Source organism: Lathamus discolor, chromosome Z (genome assembly GCF_037157495.1).
Source record: "Lathamus discolor isolate bLatDis1 chromosome Z, bLatDis1.hap1, whole genome shotgun sequence".
Taxonomy (NCBI): domain Eukaryota; kingdom Metazoa; phylum Chordata; class Aves; order Psittaciformes; family Psittacidae; genus Lathamus; species Lathamus discolor.
In genome coordinates this window covers 99648872-99670540 of record NC_088909.1, presented here as the reverse complement: position 1 = coordinate 99670540, position 21669 = coordinate 99648872, and the positions used below count along the sequence as shown (strand labels likewise).

Sequence of the window (21669 nt, the reverse complement as noted above, 5' to 3'; positions counted from 1 at the left end):
CATATAGTAAGGGTGATTTATCAAAAAGCTCAACAGCCACTATACTAAATGACCAGAAAAATTATCAAAGAAACCTATCATTACTGAAAAAACCAGAATGTGAAATCCCTAGTTTCAGCAAACACTCCATTTCCCTGACCTATTATTCAGGAATTCAACTGTAAAAATAAACTCAGTGCTTGCTTTGGAGGAAATGTTGCAGGTGGGAGAAATTAACTCCTTAAGGTCCAATGGGAAAATCTCTTAGTATTTTTGATTTATTTCAAGGCTGAAGAACTTGATTAAAAATGCATAAAGAATTGTTGATTTGAATGTGATGCTCCAAAAACCATAGCATTCTTTGTGTACTAGGTCTTGCCCTGTAAGAAAGTAAGGCAGATAGGGATTACAAAGACCTGAACTGCCATTGGTGTTCTAATATGAAAGTCAGTAAAAGCCTTGAAAAGAATGGCTTTTTTTTTTTTTTCTCAAATTAGTATTCTACATGAGGAGATTATCTTGTGTGCAACAGGCTTTTTGCTTTCCTTTTTTGTTGGAGTTAAGCATTAGGTATTAAAGTATCATCTGTTCATCTTCAATCATATGGCTTGACAAGCCTGGTATTTGCTCAGTGGTGATAATGAATATATTTGCATGCACGTCATTTACTGTGCTTTTTGATTATACTCAAAGCATCAGGCACAAATTAAGAACTGTACATTTCCTATTTTTGTTTTTCAAGATATGTCACGTTACAAAGCAGCCAGTTTCCAAGAACTAGCTAGAAGAGTGCACTTCTAATTTCTGGTATTGACTTCCTGTTTTCCTGCAACTGAAGTGAAAATGTGAAAAACTGGCTCACAGTGGCAGTCAGTTTACCTCACCTCATGGTGAGGGCTGTAAAGGTTTCACGGATCCCTTCTACAAACATCTGCTGCCCACCTCCTGTAAGTATTTTTTTCAGAAACCTGAAAGTCCTGATTAGGACTTGGGAAGCACAGAATCAGACTCTACAACACAGAGAGATTTATAAAGCAGGTATGTTTATTACGGCGCCAGGTGCAAGGGGGATCGCTCCTCCTAACTGGAACACCGAGGGGTTAAGCAAGCAGATATTTATTATACACAAATGTACATATTCATTAGGTTCCCGAGAGTTTGGCAGGGATATTACAATTAGTTTAGGTACTCATTATCATAAATTTCCTCCCTTTTGGCGCTTGTGCACTGCCCTCCGATGGTCGTGGGCAGGGGTCTTCAAGATGAAGTAAGCAGTCTTCCTCAGGGTGCACTTTTCACCTTTGGCACAGTTGGATGCCCCAGTAATCACAAATTAGCTGAAACCAACCGTATCTGCAAGTTTCTGATAGCTGGCAAAGATTTAAACAGTGTGACCTATGTATACAAAATTTATTGCCTCCCAAGCTAGCAGATATTCGGGAGTCACGGTCTCCAAACAAGCTGATAGTTAGAAGTATGGTAAGAAATACTTCACTCATTAGAAGGATGAAAGGAAACAATTCGCTTTTGTTAGTAAGACTACTAAATTCTGTTATCACACCACAGACTCACAACACAAACATTGTTCTCCATCTTAGACCTAATTTAAAAGCATTTTAACCCTATGTTTTCCAGGCACTTGCTATCCTTAAGTTAATTTAAAATATTTTAACCCAATGTTTTCCAAGCACTTGCTTTCCTTATATCACTTGCAGCTGCTCATGCTGACTTTGGTGAATTTGAAACATTATGTTTATCCTTCTGGTCTGTGTTAACAAACAGGGATCTTTGGAGTTTAAAAAAGCCCATGACATTTGATTTTAAACACTTTATTAATAGTTGGTTGTCTTTGAAACTACAGAGGCTGATCAGCCACCACCCCACTCCACCCCTACCAACAATAGAATCATAGAATAGACCAGGTTGGAAAAGACCTTTAAGATCATGAAGTCCAACCATTACTCCAGCACTGCCAAGGCCACCACTAAACCACATCACTGAGGGCCTCATCTACACCGTGTGTGAACACTTCCAGGGACGGTGACCCCACCACTGCCCTGGGCAGCCTGTTCCAATGCCTGAGCACTCTCTTGGTGAACTTTTCCCTAATAGCCAGTCTAAACATCCCCTGGTGCAGCTTGAGTCCGTTTCCTCTTCTTCTGTCACTTGTTACTTGGGAGAAGAGATCACCCAGCTCCTGGCTACATCCTCGTTTCAGGTTGTAAAGAGTGTAAGAATGTAAAGAGTGATAAGGTCCCTCCTGAGCCTTCTCCAGACTAAAAAACCCCAGTTCCCTCAGGCATTGCTCATAAAACCTGTGCTCTAAAGCCTGACATAGCTGTATCTGGAAACTAGCATTGCGACTGAAGTCCACTTCCCATTTCTGATAATCTGCTTGCACTTTTTACTAAAAGCTTACATTGCAGCAAAAGCAGGTCTAAATGTAATAGCACTGAGAAAATGACAAGACTGGTAATAGGCATCTGAAACACTGGCAGCCTGCCATGCTTGCAGCACAGCTATGTGACCCATCAGTGCGAACAGTGGTAAGCAAACAGTAGGAGGCTGTGCTAGTTCTGTGTGAAGCTGTGTTGACTATAATGTATTAATGTTAAATCTCATCCTAAAGTACTGGCTGAAATAGGTAACCCAGGAAGACACAGCATGCAACCACCCATGCTCCAACAGCCTGCTTGGCCTATTGCAGCCTCCAAAGGCTGCTGAAAGTCTTCTCCTTTCACAAAGTTGGGAGCAGAAGACCCTTTCCCCACCTCTCCTCCAAAGAGGTGTTGTTTCATCTCAGAAAGAGGTGTACATCTCAGAAACTAATGCATACTTGTGTAGGTGCGCTGAGCCTACAGCTGCTCTTCAGATAGTACCTGAAGGGGGCCTAATAGGGATGCTGGGGAGGGACTCTTTGTCAGAGACTGTAGTGACAGGACAAGGGGTAACGGGTTAAAACTTAAACAGGGGAAGTTTAGATTGGATATAAGGAGGAAATTCTTTCCTGTTAGGGTGGTGAGGCACTGGAATCGGTTGCCCAGGGAGGTTGTGAGTGCTCCATCCCTGGCAGTGTTCAAGGCCAGGTTGGATGAAGCCTTGTGTGGGATGGTTTAGTGTGAGGTGTCCCTGTCCATGGCAGGGGGGTTGGAACTAGATGATCTTGAGGTCCTTTCCAACCCTAACTGTTCTATGATTCTACGATTCTATGATCCTGGTGCAGGAGACAGCATCAGCAGGTCACCACGGAGGCAGCGCTTTCCGCGGTAACACGGCACACAAATAGTCAACATTGTAAAACTGTATTTCAAGTTGTTGGTTTGGGGCGTTTTTTGGTGCTTGGAGGACATTTGAAAAGCAGGTGTTTAAAACAGGAGCCGAGATTGTTGTAACCTTCATCCCCCAACCGGCGCCTGACCCAACGGCAGCGACCGCCGCGCCGGGAACCCCCGCGGGAGGCACACGGGACCCGCCACCCGCTGACGGGAACAGGAACCGGCGCCTTCCTCCAGAGCGCTGCGGGGCCCCGCGCTGCGGTTTCGCTATGCAAAGCCGCCTCTCGGGGCTGCTGCTGGGCCGGCGCTGCGGCTACATCGAGGAACCGCCGCGGCGGGCGGAAGAAAACACCCACTGCCAGGTTACTGTGAGTGGTTTACTTGGTCCTTTCCAGTGTCCGGCCTCCCCTCGCAGCGCCCCAGAGAAGAGCAGGCAGCCGGGGAAAGCCCAGCCCCGGCGGCGCCTCTCCGCAACTAGGCCGCCACCCCGGGGGACTCAGGCTGGGCTGGGCTGGGCCGCAAGCAAGGCCCTGCCGTTCCCCGCCCTCGCTCCGGAGGCGACCGCCCCGCGGGACCACGCGGTGGGGAGCGCACGAGTAACAAAGGGACGCGTCCCCTTTAAGCGCCTCCCCCACCCCTTCCACGTGGTACACAGCAGGGGCGGGGATTGCTCGGGACGTCACTTCCGCTTTTTTCGCAGCGGAGGGGCTGAGCGCGTGAAGTAGGACGTAAGTGTTGGGGTCTCTGTCTGGCCCCGTCGGGGTCGCCGCCATTCCCCCCCCCCATCACCTCTGTCGCTGACTGCCGATTCCTCGGTAACCCCCGTCGGGGGCGTAAATCGCACGCGGTTACCCATGTGGTGGGGAGGGTTCCCCTTTTCCTCGAGTGCCTGCTGTGCCCCGCGGGAGGGATGTCCCGTTCTGCAGCAGGCCAGGCGCGGGAGGAGAAGCTGCCATGTTGAGGGGGCAAAGAGGATTTGAGTGAGGGAGAAAATGGCGGCGGAGAGCCGCCCGGCTGCGGCCCCCCCGCTGCGGGATCTGACCCTACTCGCAGAAGACCCCTGACCCTTTTCTTTTTGTGCTGCCTTTTTTCCACTTCCTCGCTGGTGACCTGCAGCCTGCTTGCTGCCACCCTGCCTTGGGAGAGCCAGGACGTCCTTGCCTGTGCCGCTGTATTCAGGCCCTCGCTGCTTTCCCCCGGGGGGGCAACACGAGCCATAGAAAAGAGGAATAGGGGAGGAAAATGGCGGCTGGGATCCGCCTACCTGGTGTTCCTAGCTCGCCCTGGCTTGTCTTTTTTCTCTGTCTTTTCCCCTCGTCCTCATTTGGCCCGTCTCATTCCGCCCTCGCTCTCCCCGGTGCTTGGGTGTCTCGTCACTCTGCGCCTGCCAGTCTCTCCTGAGGGGCCCCTACTACCCCCCGTTGATTTTTACCCTCCAGTTTCCGCCCCCACCTTCCTCCATGTTGTCGCTCCCTCATCCGGACCCTGGAGTTGTTCCCTGCCGCTGCCCTCGCCCCACCGCGTATCTGTCTGTTCTAATTCGGCTCACCCGGTTTCATGTCCTCACTGTGCTTTTTTACATTGTCCCGTTGCAGCTCTCCTCTGCCTCCCTCCTGCAGCTTGGCTTAATTGTGCTTCCACGTGCCCTGTTTAATTTGCAGTGCTACAGCTTCCACCATCGTGCTTGAAGCTATTACGGCAGAAATTACCATTGTTTAGAATCGCGCTGATCCATTATCATTATTTAAATGCCATTTTTTCTAATTTGCATATGTTTTTTTCTCTATCAGTTTAAAAACACTGCTATTCTTTATTATTTTTTTACCTAAGCTATGCTTGTTTAATCTTCTCTTAGCCTTTCCTAGCTGTAGTTTATTTTATGCAATTTCTCTCAGGGATGCTTATTTTATTGTGAAACAACAAATGAGCTATTTACTTGTTACAGGGAGTAGTAGGCAAGATGTATGGCTGCTATATCTAACCACATGTTTGCATACTAGAGAGATACAGAAGCACACCTGGCAGCATGCCTTCGAGGAAGACTGAATGCCCTCTTGTTTTCAAATAAATAGACTCTAGTGACTCTGTTGAAGCTGCAGTGGAAATACTAATTTCAGTACTGTAGTGCACTGTAACTGAAGTGTTTTTTTCAGACTTTTTTGTCTTATTGGTGGGAGGTTTAGCTTTATGTATGATCCAACTGGTGAAGTGGCTGTGTAAGAGTAGAGATAATGCTAGGGGGCTTAATAGTTTATATTTGTAAATAACATACAAGGAGTTCAACTGGAGGAAAATATTGTGGTTTTACGTTTTGGTTTCTGCCATATCTAGGTGTATATGAAACTGGTGAAAAATTGTCTCTTTGTGACTCACTTGGAAGCAAAATCACTGCATTTAATGCAGTTGCACCCAAAAGAGGAAGAGGTATCAACAGGAAGAGTGTTTGATATTGCATCTACAACATGTATTAGAACTTGTATAAAAAGGCAAGAAAGTCTTTAGAAGGGTTTTAGGGAAGATGAGGCTTTACAAACAAGTTTGAAGATGGCTCTTCAGCCATAAAGGGATGTAGTTCTTTTGCAGTGTTCTAATGTTATTTTTCTCTTCCTAGAATGCCTAAATCAAAGGAACTTGTGTCATCAAGCTCATCTGCCAGTGATTCAGATAGTGAAGTTGACAAAAAGGTGAGCATTATGTGTAGTTTATTACTACTGTATTAACTCTTAGATTTCATCTTGGTCTTAAGGAATTAGGTGAGCATTATGTCACAGCATGCATGTCATTCCATGTGATTTGTCAGGCACCTAACCCGAAACACTATCTCTTGCACCCTAACATCACCCAACAACTACAACAGCAACGAAAAAAACCCTCCAGCTCCCAAGATCAGGGTTTGTGTGTATAGGATGCTTTTTGCCTTGCAGTAAACTTTTTTTCTCAAGTTTTGCTCTCTTCGGGGTTTTCGATGTGATATATCTAACTGTAAGCTTTCTGGAATTCTTTGCTGCTTTTTGGCATGTGATAGCAGGTTTCTGTGGCCCTGGTGGGAAGAATTTTGACTAATTCTGAAGACAAAGATAACACCCCCATCCCTGCCTCGTTCAATTTGGTATCCAGATTACTTGTCCAAACCAAAAACCATCACTTGCCCTGTAGTCCATGTGTTGCTTGCTTATCTTATTTGCATGTTCTTTTTCTGTTCCAGATTCTTACATTTACTGTAATACCATCTGCTAGTTTCTCACTTAAAAGCTGAACTGAAATTAATATCTTTGAGATTATTAATTTTAACATACGTTGACTGTTACAATGTCTGAATTCTGTGTTCACATTTATTTTTAATAGTTATTTAATTTATAAGTTTGTATAGATGTAGCAATCATTACGAACAAAACCAGAAAAAACTGAATTTATCTTAAGAAATGCTAGGTTGCAATGCAGAAATCAGGGCTTTTAATGTAGTGTGTGAAAAGACTCTGCTTTGTTGAATTGGTTCACATGTGGCTTTGTTGCACTTTGCAAACTAGGCATTCTGTGACGTAATAGAAGAGGAAACGAGCAGGTGAATTTATTTTTTTGTTAAGGAACTGAATTCCTGAAAAGACAGTCTAGCAGTCTGCTTTCGTGGGCAGTGAAGTGGTGGTGTTTTGGCTTGGTGTGTCATTTTCCCCTTCTTTCCCCAGTTTTAACCTCCCATACTTGTTGGAACTTTTTTTGTCTTTAAAGGCGGTTGTCCCCAGTATGATTCTAGCACATGAGACTAGGTTTTGGTATCTTTGTCTTACTCTTTTCTGGGAATGGATATGGTTACCATATAACCATTAGTAGAAATGGAGACTTTGTAGCATCTGTGGGTAATCAGTTTTATAGCCTCAATGTTTTAAAGACGTTTAATTTATTGTGCTATGGAAAGAGATTCAACACTGACTTCATAAAAAGAAAAAAATACTCTGAAGATGGTTTCCAGATCTTTCTTCACTATCTCATCTATTTTTTTTTCTTTTTTTTAGAAGAGTTATAAGCTGTCCTGCATTTTTTGTGCTACTTAGTGGAAAGGAAGGTGAAACTTCTGTCAGACTTTAAATTTTTCATGAAAAGTACTAACTGACAGTCTTACTGGACAGAAAGAGTAGGATATTTGAAATGTGTTTTAATCTAGTTCAGTTCTCTTTAAAGATGAAGTATTATGGTGAACTTTGTGAACAGAATTAAAGTCATTTGAGTAATTTATTTTTTAATTAAGTTCCAGTCTAAATGTACAGTATTGCATTCCTGCATTCACAGCAGGAACATGATAATGTGCATTGCATAGTAGTAGCTTGTGACCATTGATACAAAGTTTTCTGTGATGAGTTGTGGTTCATGATTTTCTTTTTTTTTTTATTTTTATTTTATTTTATTTATTCTTGCTCCAAGGCAAAGAGGAAAACGCAAGCAACTCCAGAAAAGCCTGTAAAGAAACAAAAGACTGGTGAAAGTTCAAAAGGTGCTGCAGCATCTTCTAAGCAAAGCAGTACCACGGATGAAAACATGTTTCAGGTAAAATTGATGACTCTTAGAGCCTGATTAACATACTGCGTCGTAATCAGCATATGTTTTACGAGGTGGTCTGAATATTCTGGGGACGCAGTGCTTGGTTTCCTGAAGCCTTTACTAAAAGGGATTACAATGGTAGCATGCAGATGAGATGCTAAAAAAAAAAGTTGTCATGTTTCAGCAGAGTAAAAAGTATGAGTTGTAGCAGTTAATCTAACCCATATGTCTTTGCCCATGGTAACTCTGGGTAGTCAGTTTGTTGGTAAATACAGCACTTTCCATGAATATACTTTAAATGTTAGATCAGGACTGTCTCTACATAGAAATGTTTTTTATTCAGAACTCTAGAAAGAAAGGTTCTTAGAAACTGAAGTAGGGACTCTTTGTGCCCATTTATCTAGGTCAAGGGCAGTTCTGCTCTTTATAAGACAGTGTCTTGGAATAAGTTTTGCTTGTTCCTTTGTTTTATGATGCAGGGTTTTTGGATTTTTGTTTGTTTCTCTTTTTTTTTTTTCCCCACCGATCTTCCAGAAAGATTGTAATTTATTGTCCTTGTATTTAAGATGTACAGTTTAAGGTGAGTGTATATTTCTCAGTAGCAAGATCCATCTGTGAAGTCAGGGTGTTTGTAGTTCCAGCGTTTGGCCAAGGCAACAGCAGTGTGCTGAAAGCTCTGTGCATCAGTATACATGGCTTGGAATTACCTGTTTTATGGGTATAGATCATGACTTTACTAAATGTCTTTGACTAGCTGCCTAGAGAAAGGAACTTGAAGACTTTGATTCTTAAGTTTATGAAAGGATGGGAGAGAGGTGCCTAGTAAGATGGCACCAACAATGAGTAGGGCAAAATAAATGGTTTTGGGCTGCAGCTGTGCAAAGTAATGTGACACAACCTTGGTTCCCCCCCCCACAGTGTTTTCTGAGAGAAGATCTGCTTAACACTGTAATACTGGATTTTTTTTTATATATATATAATTTTTCTTTGATTTTTCAGCTCTCACTTTCCTCTTCATATATATCTGGGAGAGAGAAGTTCAGTTGAAGGCAATGCCTGGACTTCCTCATCAAAGAAAGAATATAATGCTTCTAGCTCTCCTGGGGCATGTTTTGAGCCATATCAGAAAAAATGAGATCGTGTCTTGTACACATTATGAGGTGAACTGCACTTAGAACTCAAAAAAGCTATCTGTAAGCTTTATGCCATGTTTGTAATAAGTTCAGAAATTCTAGCTTTGGAGAAAGCTGTTTACATTTTTAACTCCCCCGATGCAAAAAACCCCAAAATCCTTTCAGATAGAAGTATTTGCGTGCTCTGATTCCTTTCAGTGTTTTTGACCTAAGACAATAAAAAGTTACTAAAAACAGACAGCAGAGGACTCCTGTTAGTCTGAGAACAGGATTCTTCCAGTGTTGAGTATAATACAGAAAAAAAATTTTGATAATCACCTTGACCTAAAACATCAGTGTTACTTAGTCTCTGCCTGCCTTTTAGTTAATGGACAACAAAAGTTGTTTTTTAGATCGCTTATTGTATTATGTGAAGCTTGGTGAGTTTTTTCATACTACATCACCTTATGTGTGTTAACTAGGATACAACTGTTACAAAGTACAAACAGCACTGTGGGTCTGAGGATAATTAACCTCTCTCCCTCCACCCCAGGAGAGCATGCTATAGAAGATCTAGATGTGTTTTAATGTTTTGTTCTAGGGCTGCTACTAATATAAGGTTTCCTTTTTGCTTTCGTATGGCAGTAAAATCATGTCTGATGTGCAAGGGACTATGCAGGATAACTTAACAAGTGTGGCTGCAGTTGATGGAGATCAGGCTGTAAAGCATTTGTAGGACAGCAATTCTTTAATTCCATATTGTGTGTGGGAGTGGCACCAAATGATGGGAAACTTAAAGGCTTGTTATTCTGTGCTCTGAAGTATACAGCTTTCCTTCGTATAGAGGTCATTGTGACTGCTTTGTTCAGAAGATTCAGCGTTTTCATCAAGATGTGCATTTTACAATTTTTTTTGAGTCTAATGTTGGTGTGATGGTATTTTTTTTTTTTTTGAAAACTGCTTACGGACAATACCATAAATGTATGTTGGAGAGAATTATTTCAATATAAAAGACCAAGTGTATTTCATTTATTTAGATGTCTTGGTCTTCCTGGGTTTTATAGTTAGCCTAGTATACTTTGGAATTTCTTGAAGGATTTAGATGCAATTGGGTTGGATATTATGATGAGTGGATGACCGAAGGACAAGTGTTTTCCATGATTATGTGGAAGGGTTTTGTGTTGATACGTTGAATTCCTGTCTGTGACTTCAAGCCAGCATGAGCTCTGCATCATGTTCTTTGGTTAGTTTGACAAATCCCGTCATCTACCTGTGGCTGATTTGGATAAGGTTTTTAATGCTGTCAGTATGTGGTATTAATGACTACTCAGAGTGGAACCACATTGCATGATCACACTTCACTGAAATTGTTACTTCAGAAGTTGTCTGTGTGTTGTTCTGCCTATTCCCCCCCTCTCCTTTCTCTTACATATACATATGTACACACACACATATATACTTAACAATTTTATTTTTTTTTTTATTTGGATTGTATTTGCGTTGTCACTTGCGAAAAAAAAGTTCTTCAGTTTCCCAGTGTAATGTCTTTATCATAGGCTGACAGTAGAGAAATATAAATTTGTGATGCTCTGGAAAGGTCATTGGTTTAGCACATTAATTCTGAAGCTTAGGTCGTCACTGATGCATACCACAATCAGTTTGCTGTGTTGCAGATCTCACTGTTTACAGGATTTTTCATTGTGCTCTTCCTAATGCAGTACATGTAGGTACCACCTAAGAAAGAAGGGTGTTTTTTGGCTGTTTCTACTTAGTCAAGACAAACTGGAAACGGGAAAAGTGGTGAAGAAGGTTGTTGCTGAATCTCATAACAGGAAGTCTGTTTCATAGCTGTGAAAGGAACTGAGATACAGTTCAGTGCCTTTTATTCAAAGAAATAGAAACCTGGAAATAATGCTTTCAATGTCTTCTGGTGTATGTAATTCAATGTAATATGTAATAAAAAGCATTGAACTTGTCTATGAAGGTTGAACTACAGTAACTATGCTGCTATAAATCAATACAACCCATGGAACACGGCTGTGGTTATAGAGATAAAAAGATGCCTTGGATCAGAGAAATTATCCTAGCACTATCAGCTGCTGTTTGGAAAATAAATTGGTCAGAAATTATTCAGTGCCAGGAGTGGGAGGGAAGCATTGTGTGTAGTACTACTTAAAGCTGCTCTTAGAGGTGACTTTAAAAGTCACTGACGCATTAAAGTGTAAAACTGAGAAATGTTGTTCATGTAGGCTATTTAGGATATTCTTTGCCAGCAGCACTGGTGGACTTGGGCATGGTACCAACTTTGGTCTGAAAGAGCTCCACTATCATGACATCATACCTCCTTTTTAATGTTAAATTTGTAGTACTGTGAAAGTATTTAATAAATCACTTGAAAAAAAAACCAAAACACAACACTAATCTTGTAAACTGTAGTATCTTGTTCATTTTAAAGGGTAGTTTGAAGCAAGAAAACTGCTTCAGGCTTATAGTATCTAAAGATGTCCTGATGGTTTTAAAATCAATTTTAGAGTTAATGATCTACGTAAGAAGAATTGCTTTAAGCAAACACAAAGCATGTTTTTATATCTATTTTATGAAATGCAAGATGCATCAACTAGTGAAGCTGAAAACTAAAGGGAAATGTTTTAATAGGAAGGAGTATTCTGTTTTAAAACTGTTTACTTTAGAATGTGTTCTTTCCTCATAAAAAGTATACAGAATTCAAAGAGGTTTTTGTGTGGATTGTATTTGATTGTGTTTTTATTATCCAATTCCTGATTCTCAGATTCACATTGTACTTTGAATTTATATTAACAAATTTATTAATCAAATTAGGAAAGATCTTTAATGAGCCTAAATACGTAGTGTGATATGTAGTTGTCAGTGTGAGTTGTCCCTGCTCCCCTCTCTTTGCATCCTCATAACTCAAGCCACTGTTGTGCAGAAATTTGAAATTCCAAAGTAATTTCATACTATGCTACATATTGGTAAACTTACAGGATCTGAATGTTTCCTTTGGGACACCTGGTAGAGTGAGCTAGTCTTTTAACCACAGTTCCCATGAAGTGCCATGAGGACTTGGGAGTGGGCATGAAACAGTTGGTTAACTTTCGCTTCCATCTGTATTTACTGTATTTAAAAAAAAGAAAAAAACAAACAACCCCAAACCAAAAACCTCTAAAATTGCGGTTATTACATGTGAGTATCTAACTTGCTTTCTCTACGCATGAAACTGAATAAAATCTGTTTTGGAGTAGAGCTCCCTCTTTCCTTGTTTGTTTACAGCTGCTGCAAATGAAGATGGTTGTAAAATTTTATTTCAGCAAAGGCTTATCTATTTTTTTTTTTTAGGCAAAATTTATTTCCACAAACAGTAAATTAGTGGCTTTTGTAAGAAGTAAGCATGTTAAGAGTATAGATATTTTTGTTGTTGGAGAGCTATTTTTGCATTAAGCTTTGAGTGCTCAACTAATTTTAAGTTGTTACTTATTAGCCTACTGACTACTCTGGATTAAGCTTTTTATCTAGATGTTTCTCTGCTGTCTAAAATAAGCTTGCAGTGTGCAATGTCACATGTTAAATCCTGATACTGCTGGGAAAAGTGAATGCTGTAACATGTAAAATAGCTAAAATGCCCTTGTGTGTGTTTTGACAGATTGGCAAAATGAGATATGTCAGTGTTCGTGACTTTAAAGGGAAAGTCTTAATTGATATTAGAGAATATTGGATGGATCAAGAAGGTGAAATGAAGCCTGGCAGAAAAGGTATTGTTCTGCTTTGTGTTACTTTGTATTAAAATGTTGTCTGCAGTTTGCTGGAGAGCTTTGTGTATCAGATCTTTATACTTTGTTGCTGCATTGTTTCATTTTACTGTATCATTTATATTTGAAAAAGGGTTAGTTTTATCTGCAGATTATACACAAAGGCGAATTGGGTTTGTTGTCTTGAATCTGTTTTTCCTAAATGGATTCTCCATGATTTATGGAAAGCAAAGCATCAAATACAAACAAATTCAGTATGGGACTTATATGCGTAGCTGTACACACCCTACACCACCACCCCAATAAAATTGATGCAGTTTTTCTTTTATTATAATTTGATTTTTATCAAAATTCACTGAAAAAAAATTAATCATTTCTGATAAGATTCTAATTTCTTTTAAACAGTGCCCTTTGATTTCTGTTAAATTTTAATTAAAATAATTAAAACATTTGATATGATTAATTTTGGGAAAAATGTGTAAAGATTATAGTTGAGGTGCAAATACCTCAGTTGTTCACTGTGCTTCTAATTTGCAGCACAGCATAAGCCATTTTATCTTTAATTGTTACTCCCATACTAGCTTTTTATGGCATACCTTCACTGAACAGTTCTCAGAACTTTGCCACCTGCAGCGTGAGGGCTCAAGGATAGTTGGGAGTAGAATCACAGAATAGTTAGGGTTGGAAAGGACCAACCCCCCTGCCATGGGCAGGGACATCTCACACTAAACCATGCCACCCAAGGCTTTGTCCAACCTGGCCTTGAACGCCGCCAGGGATGGAGCAATCACAACTTTTCTGGACAATAAAGAATTTCTTCCTTATATCCAATCTAAACTTCCCCTGTTTAAGTTTTAACCTGTTACCGCTTTTCCTATCACTACAGTCCCTAAGGAAGAGTCCATGACCAGTAATTCTATAGTCCCCATTCAGATACTGGAAGGCTGCTATGAGGTCTCCACGCAGCCTTCTCTTCTCCAGGCTGAACTTTCTCAGCCTATCTTCATACGGGAGGTGCTTCAGTCCCCTGATCATCCTCTTGGCCCTCCTCTGGACTTGTTCCAACAGTTCCCTGTCCTTTTTATGTTGAGGACACCAGAACTGCACATAGTACTCCAAGTGAGGTCTCACGAGAGCAGAGGAAAGGGGCAGGATCACCTCCTTTGACCCTGCTGGTCCTGCTCATTTTAATGCAGACTAGGACATGGTTGGCTTTCTGGGCTGCGACCTCACACTGAAGCCGGCTCGTGTTCATTTTCTCATTAACCAACACCCCCAGTCCTTCTCTGCAGGGCTGCTCTGAATCTCTTCTCTGCTCAACCTGTAGCTGTGCCTGGGATTGCTCTGACTCAGGTGTAGGACCTTGCACTTGGCGTGGTTGAACTTCATAAGGTTGGCATCAGCCCACCTCACAAGCTTTTCAGGGTCCCTCTGGATGGCATTCCTTTCCTCCAGTGTATCAACCACACAGCTTGGTGTCCTCGGCAAACTTGCTGAGGGCACGCTCAATCCCACTGTCCATGTCAGTGACAAAGATGTTGAAAAAGAGTGGTCCCAACACAGGTCCCTGGGGGACACCACTTGTTACTGGTCTCCAGCCAGACATTGAGCCACTGACCACAACTCTTTGTGTGCGGCCATCCAGCCAGTTCTTTATCCACTGAGTGGGTCATCTGTCAAATTGATGTCTCCAATTTAGAGGCAAGTATGTCGTGTGGGACAGTGTCTAATGCTTTGCATAAGTCCAGGTAACTGATGTCAGCTGCTCTGCCCCTGTCCCATCAGTTCCATAGCCCCATCGTAGAAGGCCACCAAATTGGTCAGGCAAGATTTCCATTTAGTGAAGCCCTGCTGGCTGTCACCAAGCACCTTGTTGTTTTTCATGTGCCTTAGCACGCCTTCCAGGAGAATGTGCTCCAAGATTTTACCAGGCACAGAGTTGAGACTCACTGGTCTGTAATTCCCTGGGTCATCCTTTTTCCCCTTCTTGAAAATGGGGGTTATATTTCCCTTTTTCCAGTTGTTGCGAACTTCACCTGGCTGCTGTGATTTTTCCAATATGATGGACAGTGGCTGTGCAACTTCATTTGCCGGCTCCTTCAGGACCCGCGGATGGATTTCATCAGGTCCCATGGACTTGGGCGCATTCAGGTTTTCAAGACAGTCTTGAACCAGATCCTCTCCTATAGTGGGCCCAAGGTCTTCATTCACACAGTCCCTGTGTCTGCCTTCCAAGACTTGGGTGGTGTGGTCAGAGCACTTGACAGTGAAGACTGAGGCAAAGAAGTCATTAAGAACCTCAGCCTTCTCCAAATCCTGTGTAGCCAGTTCTCCTGATAGCTTCTGGAGGGGGCCTACGTTTTTCCTAGTCTGTTTTTTATTCGCTATGTACCTATAGCATCCCTTCCTGTTATCCTTAACATCCCTGGCTAGGTTTAATTCTAGCTGGACCTTAGCTTTCCTAACCTGGTCCCTAGCTTCCTAGACAACATCCCTGTATTCTTCCCGGGACGCCTGTCCTTGCTTCCACCTTTTATAAGCCTATTTTTTCCTTTGAATTTTCCTCAGCAGCTCCTTATACATCCAAGGAGGTGTCCTGACCCTCCTGCTGCACTTCCTTCTAGTTGAGTAGCAATGCTTAAATTAATTTGATACTGCTTCTGTTAGAAAAGCCTGCTTTTAATCGGTTTTCATACTGTGTGAAGTAAAGAGGTAAGTGTGAAACATTCTGCTATGGAGACTGTAGACATTTTTATATACAATCAGTGTAAGGTTTGTCACATTCTTCTGGTGTGTCCTGGGGCTACTTAGTGAACAGACATTTGGAAAGCTTGAGAAGCGTTTTCATAATTTCTTAGATGACCACTGAGAATAGGTTTGTATAAAGAGGTGCACTGGTATGGTACAGGAAAATACCTTGGTTTGGATTTGTTGTTGCTACTTAACAAAAAAGATGTCTTTATTTTCTAAGGGCTTTAACCTGCTGTGTTTTCAGGTGGAAGTCAAAAGTGTATGCAGTTTGAGTGGCAGACTACAATGAGATTTGATGAGTAGGCCAAGTGACAAAAATTACACGATAAGGTAGAAATGTTTATCAGTGTGGCAAAAGGGTCTGAATTCTGTTAAGATAGAGTACTTACGTACTTAGAAGCTGCTTACCTAGTTATACTGAACACAGTATAAGCAGTTGAAATTGTGTAATAAAAATCTGTTTAAATTATTGTGTCAGATTGTATAAAACAGCAGATCTGAACTGTATGCAATTCATCTAGTATGTGGTTCAGGGACCTTTGGTTCCCTATAATGGTTAGTGCATCTGGCCTAACTTTTCTCTAAAGAAACCTGCCCATTAAAGACTGGTGGAAAACTTCTTAGATTAGTTCTGTGCAAACTACTTGCTGCTCAAAATTAGGGCGATGCTCTCGTAAGACAGTGACGGTAGAACTAAAAAAAGGTGATGAGCCCCAGAAATGGAATTCAAAGTTTCACCTGTTTTCAGGTCCTGCTCCACCCACATGGAGAAAGCAATGTAGGAAGCCTGATCACTGAGAGGGGAGAGTGGGGGGTAAAGAGTAGAAGAACCTGTCAGGAGATAGTATGAGAGGCAGGCCTGTGAGTCTGTACTAGCATAGATGTGGCGCAGAGATTGTAAGGGAAGAATGAGGAGACTAATGCGCAAAGTAACTATGTGTCTGGACTCAAATTTGAGGCAGTACAAACTTAGAACTGAGAAGATGGGCTGTGTGACACTGAACTATTATTGTCACTAGAAACTGTAGTGAACTTGAAGTGGAAAAGTAACTTCCATGTTGGCTTGGGAGTGCTAGGGAGCAGAGTAACTCAAAATGTTACTTACAGTATGAATTATTTACTGTGCTTTGAGAAATAGGAGGAACATTCCCCCCTACACCCTGCTCTCAACCTCCCAGTATTATGGTACTTGAAAAGCTTGTAGAAGTTCAGTCCACAAACGTATGGCTTTTTGAGAGCCAATGGGAATACCAGTGACTTCTTACTTCTCACCCAGGGCTTTTGTGCTGCCTTCTGTCAAGGCCAGACCTGTATTTCACTGCCTGTGAATGAATTTGTTACACTGTACTGATTTTCTTTGTAATTTAAACTTGACCAGAAATAAGCTAAAGTCTAAGGTTAAACTGAAGTGTTCCAGGTGAGTAATTAAGATGCTTTTTGAAGGAGCTCAAGCATGGTAGTTATGACATAGACTTTGTGTATGAAGCCAGCCTTGATAGTAAATATGCAAGATCCTGTACTAGTTTTCTTTTTGTCTTAAGTGTTATTTTTCAATGCATTTCAGGTATTTCTTTAAATCCAGAACAATGGAACCAGCTGAAGGAACAGATTTCTGATATTGATGATGCAGTAAGAAAACTGTAAAGAGAGCCATACAGAAACATTTATCACTTCAGTTGTTCTAAGCAGTCTTTTTGCATTGGCTTTAGTTTTCTAAAACATTGTTTTCCAAGCTATTGTATATTTGGATTGCAAAACAATTTGTAAGATGAATACTTTTTTTATGTGCATTATAAGTGTATTTTGAGTGAGGCTATTTGTGTATACTTTACTAAAAGGAAATGTGTTGCATTTGCCTCATGATGTAAAATAAATAATATGCAAAGGATACTTGTTCGTGGCCTTTTGATTGAAGGTATTTGCTGATAAGGCCACCTAATAGCTTTAGTCTTTATTTTAGTTTCAGTTTAGTTAGCAGTTTGAATAAATTTGTTTTCTGAGGACATTTCTTAAAATGTCTCCACTTAAATTTTTATTTCGTAATCCATGGTATTGCCCTGACAGTTTTCTGCTTTAAGACTTGATACAAACAGTGAATACTTGGTAAATCACATTTTTGTAGATAATTTTCAATACGGTATTTGTTAATTTACCGTATTTATTCAGATGTAAACAGTCCTGAGTATAGACTTTTTGCATTACTTGCATGAAGTGTTATGCTAAACAATAACACTTGAACACAAGCCACGTGCTATTTCTTCTAATTCTTTCTCTAGCTTGCTTGACTTAGAAAATAAAATTAGCCTTTTCTCTTGGACCCTAGATTTTAGAATGTGATGCATAAACTTTTACAGTAATAGACATATACCTCAGAGTGAGATAGTATTGAAAGCTCCAGATGTGGTTATTAGGTACCCTTTTCAAGCTTTGCATTAGATCGTTCTCGGACACACTAACTAGTCACCTACAGAACAGTTAACCTGTATTTGTGGGTCTCTTGTTCATTTGAGTGTACTGCATAAACAAAGACGATTAAACTAGGCTGTAACACAGGTTAACGATTAAACAGTATTAAAACTTCCTCAGCCAAAATGGTCTGGCTTCCATAGAATCATAGGACTGTTTTGGTTGGAAGGGACCTTAAATATCATCTACTTCCAACTACCCTGCATGGTCGCTTTCCACTAGACCAGGTTGCTCTGTGCCCTTTCAGACTGGCTATGAACACTGCCAGGGATGGAGCATTTGCTCTGTCCATACTGCCTGCCCAAACGACTTGGCTTGCTTTGTGTGGCTTACATGTGCACAGCTGGTTTATCTTTTGTACAGAAGATATTTGGCCCTTACAGTGGAGCACTGATGCATAGTGCATCATGACTGTAGTGGACTTCGCTGTCAACCATTGTACTGTTCTGATAAGAAGAGCTTCTGCCCAGTGGAAGCTCTATTAAACCAGATGCTGCGCCATTTGAAGGGGCTTTTTGATAGTTGTCACAAACAATGGGATGAAGAAGGGAGAAAATTATGTTTGAGTAGAACTTGGAGAGATAAGGGTATACCAGTACAGAAGTTAATGGTGAAAGATCAAAGTTAGCTGACATAATGCCTACAGTGAAGACATGTACATAAGCAGAATTGGAGGTGAGTTTATTTTCTGACTTAGTTCAGTTAATTGAAGGAAGAAGATGAATCCACTTCATGAGAACTGACATTTCAAGACTACGTAGTGAATGCACTACCTAATTGGTTTGGCTGTAATTTTCTCATTCAATGTTAAATTTAATGCAGTTCTCAAGTTTTATACAGACAGGATTTAGTATTTAATTTTGGAATATCGTAATATGATTGGTTTTACTGCAGTCATGCATGGATGTGCATACACAGACTGTTCCTGTGCTGCACAGTTTGTAATTAAATGCAAGTATTTGTTGAAGAGTGAGGAAGGGTGGCTTCATCAAATACATATTGTTAAATTTAATATTACGCCAGATACGTCTGCCTGCTCTTTAATGTACCCATTATTGGCATATTCCATACAAAGTTAAGATTGTTTTTTGTACAGCTCAGGAAATCTTGAGTTTTTAAGAACTGCTTGAGGGTGAATAAAAGGGTAAAGAGGTGTTTTGTGGGAGCAAATGCATTTTTGAGCACAACATTATTTTTTCAGTGACTCTTAAATGTAGGGATCTTTGGACAAATAGAGTAAATATGAAATATGCTAAAATTTCACAGGTGAGTGAATGAAATAAATTGCTTCAGATCGCTATCGACAAGTTCTAGGTGTTTGCAGTATGTACGTATGATTTTTTATTTTCCTTTAAATCTGAAATTTTGTAACCAGGTTTCACCCGTTTTACCTCAATACTTTCACATGACTGCTCTAAAGAGCATGATTATGTTAGAGGGAATGTTGTCCTCACTTTGACTGTTGTGGTAGCAGGTCATTGGATTCCAGCTATCTATCAGAGAATATGATCGTGTTCAGGATGGTAGAGAATTAAATTCATTAATTTGAGGGGGAGTAAGTGAAAAGCTTTTAATATAGTGATTGGTAGTGATTTGTCATGAAATTGTCTAGGGCTGTAGTCTTTCTAATTTGAGAAGAAAGTTCAGACTTTCTTGAATAAAGACTTTTTTTGCAGACAAAATGGTAGTTAGGGACATGTAGAAGAAGATGGTGCATGTATGAAAAGGCTGTGTAATAAGAGATAAAAACACCGCTCCCTTTCCCATTAAGGTGGCAAAGGAAAGATGCATTTGGTTCTTGATATTTATGTGGGGCATATTAGCAATATGTTTTCCAAGTTAAACCTATTGTAGAGCTTAGGAGGGAAAATTCATCACAGTTAGAGCTGCCAAAGTACCATATGTGTGATATATCGAACTGTCATGTACAATGTTGCTCTTATGTAGAGATGTTCATATTGAAATTAAACAAATGCAGTACTAAGTCTGATATTTCTGTTAAAGGAAATGATCCAGTTACATACTCTTTATGTGATCTGTTAGCAAAAAAGTTATTATTGTACTTCTGGTAACACACATGTCGTTGTTAACTATGTGGAATGTTTCATGTTTTGCTCTGGTGGTATCTGCTGCAGAGAAGCCACTGGGAATACGAGCCCTCCAACTGTAATTACCTTAATGTTCAAATAAAAAAAAAAGTTAAATGGCATACATGTAATAACAACTTGAATGCGTGGAAATAAATGAAGACTTCCGTTGGCATAGTGTTATTATTAATAGCAATTTAGCTGCACTAAAACTTATTTTTTTCTTAGAATTGTTACAGAAACTGCTGTGTATTTCTTGCAACTGCTGTCAGTTGGAAATTTGAAAACTTTGTTGTCTCATGCTTGGTCTGTGTTTGTGGGTGGGGGAATTGATTGTGTAGCCTGGAGGGACAGAAGTTTTTCACTATGATAGAATGGCAAATGTCATGTAAATAGGGAAGAAGAAGATGTAAACGCACTTCCAAACATCAAACAGAAAGGAAGTGCCTAATAAATCGCTACTGTTAAGAAAATGGCTGATTATCTTTTTCAGTGGAATTTCTTTTTGATCTGACAGTAAATGTAACCATCGTTGAGATGGGGAAAAGCTTCTCACCCATTTATTTACTGCCGGTGTTAAGTTAGGTCAGTGTAGGCTTCTCTGGGAAGGGTATTTGTTTTTCACATGCATGCTGTGACTGATTTGTACGGGAGTGGATTAACTGACTGTAGCCTTGAACTGAGTGGATTTTTCTTCAGGTAGTGTTGATTAGCAATTTATAGCCACAGAAGCAGAAATTACTGTGGCTCAAAGGGAAGAAATGGAGAGTTACCATGTCCTACTTATTCCTTCTGTACTGCTGTCCACTTACTGATAGGATTCATCTTTGTAGCTCTGGTGACTGCAAGGAAAAGCAATCTGATAGGCAGTTTTTCCTGTTGTGAAGCAAGCCTGTGTGTCCCCTGCTCAGCTTGATACTGTCATGTAAAAGCGTGAAGACACCTGCTGAAGAACTGAGATAAATGGTCCTTGGCTTAGTGGTGGTTTGTCAGGGAAGCTTAAATTGCTCTGTCTTGTGAGCAGAAGGACATGCCATTAGTCATGGGAATAATGGAAAGGCCTGGAACTTGGTGACAGCTGTTGCCTTGGTATTGTGCGTCATTTAACAAAAATGCCATAATTTTTTTGTAAGATCTGCTTAATTTGGTTTTCATTATACTTTATCTCTTTTACTGGATCCTTAATCATGAATGGGATAGCAAATGAAGTAGGAGCTGAGGCTGGCTTGAGGACTGAAGTTTTTGGAAGGAGGTGGTCTCGTTTGTAAAGGTGAATCGAGCTTGCTGTGACGATTGGAGAAGTGGACAGGAACTTGCTGACAAAGTTTAAGTTGATAAGCAGCTATTCTTTATTGTGGCCCTGGGAGGCATGGGGGATAGCTCCTCCTAGTGTGTCTCCCATAACTGCTAAACAAGCTGTCCTTATATAGTTGCTAATCATATATATTCATTTCATACATACATGCATATTCATGAGGATACTTATGAATTACATAATTTTTCAGAAAGTTTCCTCACGTGTGCAAAAATGTGGTGGTCTCGGGGTCATTTACTTCCTCCAACAATCTTCATCACTTCTGGCAGCCTGTGAAGCATGCAGTAGATGTTTATACCAGCTTAATTGGTTTGTTAACACCACAGACAACAATCATCCTGTCCTTCGACTTACCAGTTAGTTTAACTGCCGCCCATCCTGGACACC

At 40.7% G+C, this 21669-nt stretch overlaps 1 protein-coding gene across 4 annotated transcripts; it reads left to right on the top strand.

The window, feature by feature from the left end:
* Positions 1–3527: 3527 nt before the first annotated feature.
* On the top strand, positions 3528–20140 carry SUB1 (SUB1 regulator of transcription). 4 transcript variants are annotated; one of them, XM_065662044.1, is made up of 5 exons: positions 3528–3622; positions 5866–5938; positions 7671–7793; positions 12558–12666; positions 16979–20140. In XM_065662044.1, exons 2-5 carry the CDS (start codon positions 5867–5869, stop codon positions 17056–17058), a joined length of 384 nt encoding a protein of 127 aa, XP_065518116.1. In that variant the 5' UTR covers positions 3528–3622; position 5866; the 3' UTR covers positions 17059–20140. The 4 variants fall into 4 exon arrangements, with proteins under 4 accessions (XP_065518116.1, XP_065518114.1, XP_065518115.1 ...); XM_065662042.1 differs by lacking the exon at positions 3528–3622 and adding an exon at positions 3889–3982; XM_065662043.1 differs by lacking the exon at positions 3528–3622 and adding an exon at positions 3982–4069.
* Positions 20141–21669: the final 1529 nt, after the last annotated feature.

What these genes read in the sequence shown, in the direction of transcription:
- SUB1 (XM_065662044.1), top strand. Translation starts at nt 5,867, where the DNA reads ATGCCTAAATCAAAGGAACTTGTGTCATCAAGCTCATCTGCCAGTGAT. An exon ending in CGGATGAAAACATGTTTCAG is followed by an intron (nt 7,794 to 12,557) that starts GTAAAATTGATG and finishes GTGTTTTGACAG; the next exon opens with ATTGGCAAAATGAGATATGT. An exon ending in AATGAAGCCTGGCAGAAAAG is followed by an intron (nt 12,667 to 16,978) that starts GTATTGTTCTGC and finishes AATGCATTTCAG; the next exon opens with GTATTTCTTTAAATCCAGAA.